This window comes from Marmota marmota, unplaced genomic scaffold (genome assembly GCF_001458135.2).
Source record: "Marmota marmota marmota unplaced genomic scaffold, marMar, whole genome shotgun sequence".
NCBI lineage: Eukaryota > Metazoa > Chordata > Mammalia > Rodentia > Sciuridae > Marmota > Marmota marmota.
Window position 1 is genome coordinate 21,488,036 of NW_025999968.1, and position 14,114 is coordinate 21,502,149.

At 35.2% G+C, this 14,114-nt stretch overlaps 1 protein-coding gene across 1 annotated transcript in view; it reads right to left on the minus strand.

Annotated features, from left to right (window-relative positions):
- The window catches only part of Epha6 (EPH receptor A6), an 800,746-nt gene that overhangs the window by 239,852 nt on the left and 546,780 nt on the right, over positions 1-14,114 (minus strand). Inside the window, exons 8-10 of the mRNA XM_048803856.1 lie at positions 13,963-14,071; positions 9,847-9,917; positions 6,565-6,690 (exon numbers count right to left, since the gene is read on the minus strand). Of these exons, the coding sequence (XP_048659813.1) occupies positions 6,565-6,690; positions 9,847-9,917; positions 13,963-14,071 (306 nt within the window). The remainder of the gene's footprint in view (positions 1-6,564; positions 6,691-9,846; positions 9,918-13,962; positions 14,072-14,114) is intronic.

Genomic DNA, 14,114 nt, shown 5'->3' on the forward strand with positions numbered 1-14,114 from the left:
AATGTAAATTGTTAAGAAAATTGTTTTCTTTTAGTGCCTTCTGTAATGTTACATAATTTTTTCTTTAGCCATTATTGCCAGAATTCCTATCTTCATCCCAGTGCTGGTGAAGTCAAAGATAAAACCAATCTACAGCTTCTACAATAGCCATCACTGAACTGCTTGCAGAACTTGCCTGGACACATTGTGAGCTCACCTGTATGCATTGTGAACTATCTGTTGGTGCAGCGACTTGTGGTAGTGTTGGGGTATTTTTGCTGATGATGTCACCGGTGGTACAATTTTTCAAAGGAGCCCTCAATTGGCTTAATGTCATGGCATTTTGCATCCTCCTCTACTAGTGATGGTCTAAAATTTGGGGGCCAACAGAGGTGAGGCAAAGAACCTCACCCCCCCACTGGTGCAAAGGCCTATCCACAAGTATAGCTGTATGCTGGACCGGTAGTCAGTGACGGGTATGATCCAATTGCAGTGGTACCAACCTAAGACAGGAGGCTGACGCCTAGAGGTCAGTTCATCCGATGACGGGTAAGGACCATATGTTGAATTGGACTGCCTAACAGACACGGTCCCTAAGCCACATGCTTGTTGTTTAAACAGAGAGGGGGAGATGTTGAGAGCCACAGCCAAAGGAGCCCCAGCAAACTTCCAGCTGCCAGCAAACTTCCAGCTGCCGGCTGATGATTGGCTCACAGCGGCCCCAGCAACATCTAGCTGATTGGCTCCTCGGCCCCAGCAACATCTAGCTGATTGGCTCCTCTGCGGTGATGCTCATTGGACTGTTTCCCTGCCCTTTCAGACCACGGAGCTGCTCATTGGGGGACTTTTTTTGGCTCCGCCCACGTGACCCAGCCAATCGGCCTCAAGAGCAGGAGGATTGTGGGAGGTGGAGAGAAGCTTGTGTGGGAGGCTTGTGGAAAGCCGGTGGTGGCAGTTGAGGCTCTGAGGATTTTTCCTGAGAGGCTGTTTTGTTTGGAGTGTGTGGTTCTAAAAATAAAGTTAGTTTCTTTTGACAAGTGGCTCCTGATTGTGCCCAGCCAGACTGCATGTATACATTCTTTGATAATAACCACCTCTAAGTGCCTCCCTCCTCCCCTATCCTCTTCTTCTTGTCTCACAGTCTCCCTTCTTATGATTGTATTTATTAAAAACTATATTTATTTTTAACCTAACAGTCAAATTCCCATGGCTTTCTGTAGTGTCTGATACACAACTGTTCCCCATATGTGTCATTTCTAATCCTCCCTTAAATCCTGTAAGATAGCAATTACTATTATGAATCCATTTTATAAGTGAGGCAAAGTGTCTGAAAGATGACTAAATTACTGAAGGTCACAGAATGAGTTAATAGCAAAGCTGTGAGTCCAACCTGACTTTGTCTTGCTTTCATCTATGTCTTTTTTATTGATGTAAAGCTAATCTTTCATTACATCATCTGATTTAGAATGTTACAAAATTACTGAGTAAAAGGCACAAAAGCATTGCCAGAATTTGTTGTTAAATGTATCTTTTAGTTTATTGATTATGCCAAGAAGTGTTGAGGACTACAAAAAAAAAAACAATCAGACTTTTATCATAAATTCTTTAAATAGATAAACAAGAAAAAGCATGTAAGAAATACTATCTCATCTAAATCTAGGGAAATAGATCATCACACAAATTTCTTTTTGTAAAAAGAGAATTGGGAAACCACATTTGGGATACTGTTTACATTTCTTGTTGTGTTGCAGGAAAGTATAATAAAAGAGGGACAGATATAAAAAAAGGAGTTTCTTTAAAATAACTGGGTTAATTAAGATAATCTAGAACTACATTCTAAAGAAAGAAGTCTGCTGGGTTGGGGTGACAGGGGAATTAGAAGAAGCACAATAGTTTACATGTTGTCTTGTACTTCATCAAGGGAAAATGCAACCTCAAATGAGAAGGCAACTACAGAATAAAAATACTAGTCTGAATACATCACCCTGTTGATCTTAAGTCCTTTTTATTGTCCGTTCAACTTTCTTTCACCTGCAGGTGACTGCCGAGAAACCAAGAGTTAAACTTTCTAGACTATTTTCTGGAAGAGAAAAAAATATGGTGACACTAAGCTAGCAGAAAAGGCTGATAGCAGAGGCAATAACGAGTTTTGTATAGATAAAGGGATAGAATATGAATGACAGTGAAGATATTATGCATTTCCATTGAGACTAGGGAAGGTCAAATCTAAAAAAGGTCACCCTATGGGCTTAGAAACACAAGAATGATTTTTTTTCAATGGTATAATGTTTCAAAATTATAGACACTCTGCTAGGCAAGATTTTCTTACAATGGTATAGGATCAGTACTACTCTGAAAAAGGGATAGCCTTTCAATGACCTTTTCAGGACCATGATTAAAATTCAGTTCACCAATTTCCTCATTATCTCTTAAGATATGTGTAAAATAATGATTCTACCCTAATCTGACTTGGCTATTTTAGGGTGAGAATTTCTGTTTTAAAGTCCTCAGCCCACAGTATTTCATTTTATGATGCAAAAAAGTCAAAGGAGATAGATGATCTTGATAGTCTCCTATGCAACAGAGATGCTCACTTCATTTAAATGGAAATGTGCATTTTCATGGAAATTCAGGCCTGTATTGATGAACAAAGATAAGCTGCCACTTTTAAATAGAATAGTGATATACGCAAAAAAAAAAAAGTCCTAGAAAACTCATAAAAAAACAGTGAAACTTACAGTGAAAGATAGGCAATATTAAAAGTATATATATTTATCTGTATATATTTTCATACCGATAAATTAAGTTCTCCAAGGTTTAGTCGCATAGTATTTGGATGGTTACAAAGTTGAAAATTCCCAGGATAAAGGTTAGAGAAGACAGGCTGAATATATATGTGTCTGATGAGCCCAGTGACTTCATATGACAAAGCTAATTAGCACCTTGTCTTTTATAAGTGTTTTCCTTCTCATAAACATTGTTCAGTGACTGTGTCCTGAAATCTCATGGGTCAAATGTAATATCATTTCCCATGCTCTTTTCTTTCTGAAAATATTAATGTGTTATTTTTACATTCTTTTTTTTAATAACTCATTTAGGAAATACCAATGATTGTATATTGTGTCTCCCAACTAGAAACGTGGAAAGAATACATAGCAGTTTCTTTGCCCAAAAAACCATGCAGATCTGGTAGATTTTTGTTAGACAATGAATTATGACTTGACTGACTCCTCTCCATTCCCACTCTCAGTCCTCTAATCCTGTTTGAGTAGCTTTCTCTTAACAGCTGTCAGGACCTGAGGACTGGCCTCTTCTATCTCTCCCACCCAACACACTTCTAGCTAGCATCTACTAATGCCACATAAATCATTTAATTTACATTTGCAAAAACTATCTAATGCACCTAAGATGATGTGGAAATGGAATCTAGGAAGAAACAATCAGTAATGGTGGGAAAAAATAGAGGACAGGAGACAACCTAAGGAAAATATTTAAAGTTAGGGAAATGTGCCATGGATGTTACAAAACTATTAATTTTTCTACAAATTAAGTGGTTTTGGGACTGAGAAATATCATACCCTGAAATATGGCACACTGGCATGCCATACTGAAAGACATTGCAAAGACCTTTCAGAATGGTTCTCTCTGATTTTCTCCTGCCTTCCTACCCTTCTTTTTCCCTGAAGCAATTCATAGGAACAAGAATTCCTCTTCCCAAAAATGAGTTATGCAAACTAGATTTATTACTCTAACCTTTTCCCACCTTTCTGTGCAGGAGCTGTTGCACAGAAATTCTCTAACCTACCTAACAGATCATAAGACCCTCATTCCAGAGGGTTCCTGCCTCCTGCTGGCGGGGAAGGAATGCCACAGAAGAGCCAAGAGGAATCTGAATAGAGAAGCCTTGCTGGGCTTCCCTCTTTAGTCTATTATCATTATATCACAGCCTTCCTCCAACCACATTTCTACATGGATATCCATGTTTCATCTATCCTAAGTGTACAAATAGCTGTGGCCCTTATGATGAGTGAGGAAAAGCATCACACCTTTTGCATCCCTACACTGAAGAATGCTTCCTACACACAGCCACTGGGAAATGTCCTGGCATCCACCAGAGTTTCCACATGCAGAGGTTTGGACAGACACACTAAAGGAATTACCTAGTACTAGGCAGTAGCACAAAGATGAACCCTAGGTTACAACAGCTTTGTCTTATAGAGTGCTTTTATTTTCATGATTTTTCAAAGATAGACAGTAAAAGGACCCTTAGCATATTGTTTGAAAGTTGAAATAGTCAAAGATGAATAAAAATTTTAAAAAGAGACACCAACCCTCAGGCCTGACTACATACTTTCAATATTCTTTGTGCTACTACCTAGTACTAGGTAATTTCATTATTGTATCTGTCGAATGCTCTTTGCCAAATGAGTGATGTCCCATATAACTTGACATCAGGAAATGCTGGTAAATATAATATTAAGATAGTCCCTTTAGTAGTTTTATTTTTTTTTTGTAGAATCTGTTTTACCTTTTTTTGGGGGGTGGGGTGGGGATTTATATTTTGATTAGGGGAAAACCTCCCAAAACTGAAGAAATGTTTAACTTCTTTATATCATTTTTACTTCAATAATTGATTTTTTCCTTTCAACATTATGATTTCAGACACTGATTTTTAATTTATTGACAAAGTGTTACAATAGAAAATGCATCTACTATAGTATATGAGTACTGAACCATGTGGATAAAAGGCCATGTCACTTTTTCCAAGGGGTCAGAAGAAGAAAGTCGAATATAGTGTACAATGGAAATATTCACTCTCCTTTCCATTCTACTGTCTAAAGAAAACAACCTCCGCAAACAAAATGAATTTAATGCAGTCATTCTTTGCAATTATGCCTACTGGTGCTCTTTGTTCAGCCGAAGTAAATGGAGAAACTGGTTCTATTCTGGGTCCTTACTCTTTCTGATATGGCAGCCTCTTTGGCAGAGAGTATGAGGATCAAATATACAGGACCCCTGTGTCAGCACTCAGAGGAACATCTATCTGGTCATGCAGGATATAAGGCTATCCACTTTTGCATACAGAATGCAAAAACTCAAGGAGAACTCTCTCCCAAAGACCTAGGAATTCTTGAGGTAGTGCTAGTATCTAAGAAATTAGGTTTCATTCATGAGCATCTATGATCTATGAGTTCAGAGGAACCCTGCAGTAAGTTTAATGCTCTGTTGTCAATATCTTAAAATTCTTAATGTTTCAACAAGAGACCCTGCATTTTCCCTTTGCACTGCATGCTGCAAATTATGTAACATGACTTTCTGAGGGAGAAGGGCTTTAAAAGGGGGAAAATTGCTTTCTTTTGGCCTTTGCAAAGACCTGAAAGCTGGTTGGAATGACCCCACTTGGGTATACTCTATTTTCTCCAAAGGATAAAAAATAACTCCTATTCAGGTTTTGAAAAAAATCTGTACTCCCCTTCAAGATCCAGTCTCCCTTCTGTATTTTAGGAAGACATTCTTTTGTTCATTCTACAACCTCTTCAGCTGCATCCATAGTTGCTTTGTCAGTGATTACATTTCCAAACTATCTAGTGTGTATCCATTTGATTATATGTGCATTTGAGCCATTGAGATGTGAATAGATGCATTTCCAATTTCCAGGATATTGCCTCAAAGACAAAGATGAAGAGACTGAACTCTTTATCCTTCCTCTAAGGTGGAAGGTCTTTGACCATATTAGGGAAGGCAGAGGAAGGAGTAAAGGAACTGGGGTCCCTGCAAGACCTTCAGAACTAGAGCTCCTCTGCTAGCATTGACTACTCACTTTGGGTCAAGGACTTGAAAGAGGAGTCAGCCTTTATTCTTGAGAGCCTTTATTATTTAAGCTTAGCTCTGGCATAATCAAGGTACAACATAAGTACTTGTGGGCTGGTTTATACTTAATTTGCATTTACTTAGAACAGCTGAATAACTGTTCAGAGTATTGGAATAGTCTACATAGGAAGAATTATCAATTTACCTTAAAATGATATAAAACTATATTGAACCGAATTTTACCTTCAGTGATTCTCAGAACACTTCTGGGTCTTGAAGAGCCTCAAGGTCATCATTATGAATATTAATTACAGTGGGGGTCTATAGATGTTGAGGCTTAAGTAAATCTATAATAACCTATGACAAACTCCTGAAATTGCATTTTCAAAATAAATTCCGGAAGCACTCTAGTTTCACTGTAATTTATCTTCCTTATGAAAGAAGACTATGGGACGTTAAAAATAACTTTTGTGAAACTTCTTGCTGTTGGAAACTAAAAATGGACACTTATACTTTAAAGAAATAGCATAACAAATATAATTTTCCTCCTTAAAATTTTTAAATGACCAAAATATTCAAATTTAAGGGCTGGGGTCGTAGCTCAGCGGCAGAGCACTTGCCTAGCATGTGTGAGGCCCTGGGTTTGATTCTCAGCACCGCATATAAATAAAGGTGATTGACAACCAAAATATTCAAATTTAAAATGTTATGTTGTTAATCAGTTACAAAGCCATTAAGCCATCACATATTCAAAAGTATAGATTTTGCGTTTACCTGCCCCAATAACTCTTTCGATGCGAATTCTGGAAGGATCTATCTCTTTTGCAAATTCATGGACTGCTAGGGATGGGTCTTCATAGGTATCTGGATCAATGTAAGTTTTAACTCCTGGGAAACGCACTGCAACAAAAAATAAAAGATTGATTTAGTTTAAGAATATTTTAGTAGTCATACATCTTGTGAATATATAAAAGGAGGAGTCATGTACTGAAATAGTCAGTCTAGTCTTGTTACATGAATTCTTCTCTTTTCCTGATTTCCTTCTTCTCTTCCCTCCTTTAAAGCTTGGACTGCTTGCATTTATTTACCATACAATGTAAATGAGTGGGTAGTTTCATAGAATCACTGATGGTTCGGAGAAAACACATCAGCTTACTCATCCACTAGAAGAAGACCCATACATTTCATACTTCTCTAGTCAGAGTGTGGGGAAATGAGGCATTACTCACCCCCAATAAGCTAGCACCATAGGGTCCTTCAAAAACACTAGATTTTTGTGAACTTATAGACATTTATATGAAATAGCATAACAAAAATAAGTTTACTCCTGTACTGTGGTCTCTGTTTTCCAGAAACTTTCGATCAATAGAACAGAATAAAAGTCAGTGACAGGAAGGACCACTACTGATACAGGCCTTTCCTATGCTCTCTAAGTTGCCTTCACAGTCAGACTCTAATGTCTTGCAAAGGACCAGCTAGCTTCTCTAACCTGGTGGGAAAGGTGGGCACCAAGCGCCCAGATCTTGTCATTGGTGGTACAGCTGCTGCTGTGTCTCTGGTGGGGATAGAGTGTTCACAGCCCACCAGCAATTGGGATGAGTAGGGCTGGTTAGAAAACATGAACACATGGCTGCCAGTTCATTTGTGAATGCCTGAAGTCACAGACTGCCTGTGAATACCCTTCTGTTTTGTCATTGATTTCTGTTTTCTGCTTTAGATTGCTTGCTCTTGGAGTACAGATCATTTCTTATGTATTTGTGTACCTTTTCGATACCTTCTATATGGTTCTCGAGGTAATAATCACTAATCAAGTCTTTACTAAATAACAGGGATTAAAGGACCAAAGCTAAATTTGTGATAGAGTGAATAGTACTCAGTTTTGTTACTACTTAGATTAAAAATCATATTAATCTAGAATTAAGTATTGTTTGGGGCTGCTTGGAAACATGCTTTTGCAAGAAAATCTCAAACAAAAGATAACAAAGTGAGTTTAGAAGAGGTGACTGAATGGCTATTATTAGCAGTAATTTGCTTCATTTATTCTTCATGCTCATTGCCTTCATTTGTTACCTCCTGTCTACTGTCTTAGTGCTTGATATTCACTCACAAAAATATTAGTATTTCTCAAATAGTACCAGAAAAGCACATTTTCAAGTACACTTAGACCCGACACTGATTTGGAAATGCTATGCTTTTTATACTTCTTAAAGTTCAGATTGGAGAGAAGGAGAACAGAATCTCTACTTCCATTTCAAAGGCCATGTGATATTATTGTAACTTAGTAAGAATTGTGATTTATAATTGAGTTCTGTAAACTCAAATCTGGTAGCTACTATTAGATGAATAACAGCATCTAACTGGATATATGGACATGCTGAAAATACCGCTTTAAGCACAGAAAACAAGTCTTATTTACTAACTTACACATAGTTCTCATAATGAAACCATTCAATTATTTATGATGACACACATTTCTATAGAATAAACTGATTAGTTAATATTACTTTCTTTCTTGTAAATACAATGTATGTAGTATAGGGAAAAAAATGACCAAGCTTAGTTTAGATTTTACATTATCTGGTTACTAACTGATTTATTACTTTTTCACATTTTTTTATTGGTACCGTTTAATTCTATATAATGCTGAAGTTTGTTGTTACATATTCATACATGCACATAACATAACACTCTAATTTGGCCAACATCATTCCTAGTTACTAACTAATTTAACTTATACCCTGTCTTCTAACATCAGTTTAGGTTTTTTTTTTTTTTCCTATCTCCTTGGCTGCCTCACGTTATTTTCAATGCTTCTTGCTGTGCCCATCTGGTTTAGTTTATGCTAAACTGGTACTTAGAAAACAGATAATAAATACCCTAGGAGCACCTTTTCCCTTCGAATCTCAGTACTAAATGTCCTGCAGTGAATCTTAAGGTTGCCCAGCGTAAGTCATCTGCCCAGGTGTCTGGATCCATGCTTCTGCAATCTGTTTACAGTGTTTCCAGGTCATCTCATGCCAGATATTGGCTTTCTCAGCTCTGACAGAGTAGTGAGACTCCAATTTATTGTAAAAAAGAACAACCTGTGAGAGTTTCTAAAACTGCATATGTCTTAGTCCTAACCCAGACCTTCCCAGTCAAACCTTGGGGAGTCAGGGTGAACATTCTATTTCAGGTGATCCATAGAATACTCTAAAAAAAACCACATTAGCCTCAGGAATAGTCCTAAATCATCTCACTAATTTTTAATATCCTTACTTAAAGCCCTTTCTCTCTTGAAAAAGGACATAGATTGGAAAGTACCTTATTCTTTTTGTTTCTTCTTTTTTTTTTTTTTTGAAATAAAAGATGAGTTTAAATAGTTAAAGGAATTGCTTCTTGTATTATCTCTGTACTGTAGTTAATTGGAGAAACACCCCTTTCTTGTTAATTCAGTGTCTCATGGTAGAGAAATTCTCTTGAATGCAGTGTGCAATTTTTAGGTGGATATGGAGGTGGGTGTAAGGGAGGAAAGGATGGCAATTATCAAACCAACTATAGTGGCAATTACAGCTTGCTAGGGAAGAGATCCTCAAATGAATATAACTGTGTAGTCAGTGCAAGGATTCCTTACATATTCTAAAAGTTAGAGAGCTGATGAATAATAAATTGTTTTGTTATATGTTTAAATGATGACAGTCCCTACGAGAAGGAGTAAAGATCCCTTAATATCTCTGTATCTCATCTACTAAATAAAATGGATGCTGATTCTGGAGCCATTGTGAGTGGTAAATAACTAGATATAATCAGTCAACTTATATTTTTAGCAAATTCAGTCTGTTGTGTTTTCCAGCAAGCAGAACTGGGAAATAGGTAATGCAGTTTAATGAGAAGCAGGTGCAATTTCTACCAACAAACCTGGAAACCAGATGACAGCTTTAAAACTAGAAGCTTAGAAGTGTTTTTGTTGTTGCTATTGTTGTTTGCTTCCTCAACTCAATGGATATAAGTTTGAAATAAACTCTTGAAGTGCTGGAATAGTGTAAAATAATGCTAAAGAATCACCACACTACTTACAATGCCCATTCTGCAACTGGTTTCTTCTCTTCTCTTCTGACTTCATCTTAGCCTTTATGTACCACTGACACCTTTTAAAAAGCAAACAGAAACTTATTTTTAAGAATTATGTGGGCTAAAACCCAAAAGCAATTAAAATAGATATTATTTATAGACAAGGTTTATGTTATAAAGACCACTTTTAAGAATATCTTTACAATATGAGCAAAATTACATATCTTTATACTATGTACACATTGTGATATACATCAAGATTAGCCCAGATAAGTGAAGTCCTTTGATCCAAAAGACAAGACTCATGTTTTTATAATATGCATAACCATCATTTCTTTCTTGTATGAGTTTGTAAGAAGTTTTTAAAAGTCAAAATGAAAAAAAATGATTTTGTGTCAGAATTGCAGAAGTTTAGGCAGGCATCTTCCATTGTTCAATGCTAACCAATATGATGATTTTCTTTCTTTAATAATTGAAATCTGGTGGAAGAATATTCTGTTCTCTCACTGGATAACTTGGTTCCCATGACTTCTTCAATACAAATAAATTCACTAACATCTGTATGATCTAACAGTTCATCAAACTGCTCATTCCAGTTGGTTAAACTGAATATATCTCTGGTACACAATACAATCTTCCACTGTGAATTTTGCCTCAAATTCTCTGCAAACTGAGTCTGGATCAAAAATGTCTTAAAGATTTCATAGGATAATTTTCAGTGTGTGTTCCTTTACCAATCAGCATAAGAGATACTTCAAAATGATTTTTTTCTTATGTAATTCAAATTGTTCTCTCCAGTGTGAAGAATATTGAAGTGGCTTCTGATGTCATATAAATTGGCAAATGTAGAAATTAAAAGCTGAGAATAATTTGGTATAATTTTTCTTTATTATCAAGTTCTCTTTTTTAAGTGTTATTCATTTTCTGCTCCAAATCTCAAATAAAGGTAACATTTGAGCCCTTTTCTTAAGTTTATTAGGCAAAGTTATTTAACCTACAAAGACTGGAATACTTTACAATTATTATGTTTATGTTTTAAGGCAATACTTTCTGATATCTTCATAAAATGCTTTTCCACATATGTATGTGTTATTCAAATCATTATTTACTGAATTATTTTATGGAAAATAATGCCTTAACCAATGTTCCACAAGTCATATATAATATAACTTGTAAATTACATCTAATTTTGCTATAGGTTGAGTCACTATTAAATAAAATATCGTGTAACATAATTTCCACGATGAATGGAGTTGTTTTTCCCTATTGGGGATAAATATGATACTGCTGTTAAATAAAATCATATTTTTATGAGAGTACCTCCAATTTCTTTGAAGGAACTTTCAAAATGGAAAATAAATATCTTTATAAATCAAATTTAACCATTCTGTTTAAATCATCACTGTCTAGTTAACATGGTATAATTTGTGTCTTTGGAGTTAAGATTTTTTATATGACCTTAGTTTACTTCAATAATTTAATAAGCTTTCTGGGCTCCAAAGCATATTGTCTGTAAACAGGGTGCAATTTCATGATAAATGGAAAATTTTCAAGAAATGAGTGCCCTCAAATTAACAGAGATTGGGAGAATTTATGAGACAGTTTATTATTCTAAACATTTCCATAATAAGGTTTGATAAACATGTAGTAATTTTTTGCAAGTTGGTGTTTTTAACTTAACCCAATTGTCATTGCGGCTTCCCATACAACGAAATGCTTGATTTATTTTCCTTTTTCAGTCTGGTACCTTTAACCTCAATGCAACTTTCTTTCATTTCTCTCCACCCCCAGCCATCATTATCTCCTGATCCCTCTCCTTGCATCAGAATTTCAGCATGTTTTTCAGTGAAAAAAAAAAAAAAAAAAAAAAAACAGCCTCCACCAGCATGTACACTTTTTATTCTTGGTTTTTATGATTGGTGGGTCCCTGAGGGTGGTTAAGGTTTTTCCAGGCTGTGTTTGCTTCAGGCTTGAATATTCTGTCTTCAACTCCAAAATTTGTTTTTCATTCATTATAAAAGAAAGGTTGTATCTAAGCTGTGCTGATGGCAAAGTGCTAACAGAGGTTAGCTCTCAGAATAAAGGGAGAGAGTTGAAGGGGAACGCTGGCAACATGATGTGGCCACACTAGTATTTTTACTAAGATAAACTTATTCTTTCATGTCTGTTTATTTTTTTTCTTATATCTGTAGCTAGTATTCTTCTACCAGCTAATTATCCTCTGAAAATGAGAACCTGAGATACTCTTTTATTTATTCCAAGAGTATCACTATCTCTGTTTATATACATTAATATTTTTAAAAAAATTCTTTACTCTTACTTTTTTGTCACACTGATAAACTGTGATTTTTTTTTCTTTTTTTAACAGAACTTTATAGTAATACATAGTAGTTGGGTTCACCCCAACAAACTCACACATGCATGGAATTCCATTTTACTTCGTGATTCCCCTTCCTCTACTCTTTTCCCTCCTGCCCTCCCTCCCCTCTCCCACATTCCTTCCTCTACTAGTCTTCCTTTCACTCATCTATTTATTTATATTTGATTGATTCTTTTCACTTATGTGTAAATTGATATTCTCTGTGGTATATTTATATTTGCATGTAACATAATTTTACAGAAGCACAGTGGTAAATGTGCTCTTTAAAACAAATTTAATATAGAAATCACTATTTTTAATTCTATCACTTTAGAATATTCATTGTTTTTGCTCCTGAATAAGTTCTGTAAAAGGAGGTTTGTTATGATGAAATCTTTGATAGCAGTTGTATTAGGGACTCAAAATGATAAGAGTTGTCTAAGTACTTGTGCACTTATTTATCTATACCTTGAAGTCTGTTGTCAACATTGTAGGTGACTTTTTATATATGCATATATCCTAGCTTAAAACTCAAAGGACTTGGTGGTATTTTCTTTCTTACTAGAGAAACCTATTTTATAATTGATTTCAATAATTATATTTGTTTCTTATTAGAGAAACCTATTTTATAATTGGTTTCAATAATTGAGTATAATTGTTAAATGAATTTTAATAAAACATAGGTATCTCGGCAGAGTGTCTTAAATTAATAAAACAAAGATTGTTTATAAACAATCTGACAGTACTATTTATTATTCCTGGTTTTTATCAGATACTCTCAGAGACTAGATTTGCTGATAGGGTTTGTACACTTTACCTAATGTTAGCATGGATGTACACTGTTTGGCTGGCCTTACTTCAGTTTTAAGTCACAGCATTGGTATTTTGCTGTATGTGTATGTAACAAATTACTACTCTTGAGGTATTTTGTGCTCCTAATGATATCTATATCAATTATTTCTTTTTATAGAAGTGATCTGAAGATATTTATGATTTCTGACAGAAGTCATGGTTAAATATCAAGGGTTACTAAGATATAACACTTGCATTTAAAAATAATTTTCTACATACTCATTCTTCTTTCTGAATTGTCATTGTCTATATCACAGTAATAATCATCAATTATATTTAAAAATCAATAATCAATGCTTTTAGTGTATTAAATTATCATAGCAAACCTATATGAAAATACAAAGCTAAGATTCAGATGGGTGAAGGACTCTGACCACTTGTCAGGATTCAAATCTAGGTCTTTTGCTATTTTATAGTTATCATTACTTTACATTTTCATCCATCTTACCCTAAGGTAGAGAAACACCATAATTATAAATCCAATTAACACTATTATACTAAGAACAGTTTTAATATCTAATTGATAGAAAGTCACACTTTTCTGATACTGTTTTTAAAGAGCTTTTGTATGTATTGTTTGCTCTGCAAATTTTTTTCTAGAAAAATATCTTTTATGGTGTCATTTTATTTTAGTAAATGAAAAACTCAGAAGTAAATTTTAGAGTAAAAATTCATCATTCACAGATTTCACACTTCTTTTACCAAGTCATTGTGTGCTCTTGTGCTCAGGGTCTTGTTGACACCAAGGACTAATGATGGAAGCCATGTGCTGTGTAAAGCTCTCTATCCTCTGATCTGTCAGGATTGTTCTTTGGCTCATATGTGCATTGCTACACTTAAAAGCATTTATATACACAGTGTATAAAAGAGTGGATAATCAAAAATCTTGAAAATACATCTGTTTCAGTTACCTGCCAGTGATTAAGAAGAACAAAGTAAGGATGACGAGAAGGGTGAATCCCCCAACGGCGGCGGTAGCGATCACCAGAATTTGCCCTTGTTCTGCTGCCATGTCAGAAGCTGAAACACAGAGGTAATATAAAAATTTACCCAAATTTATGCT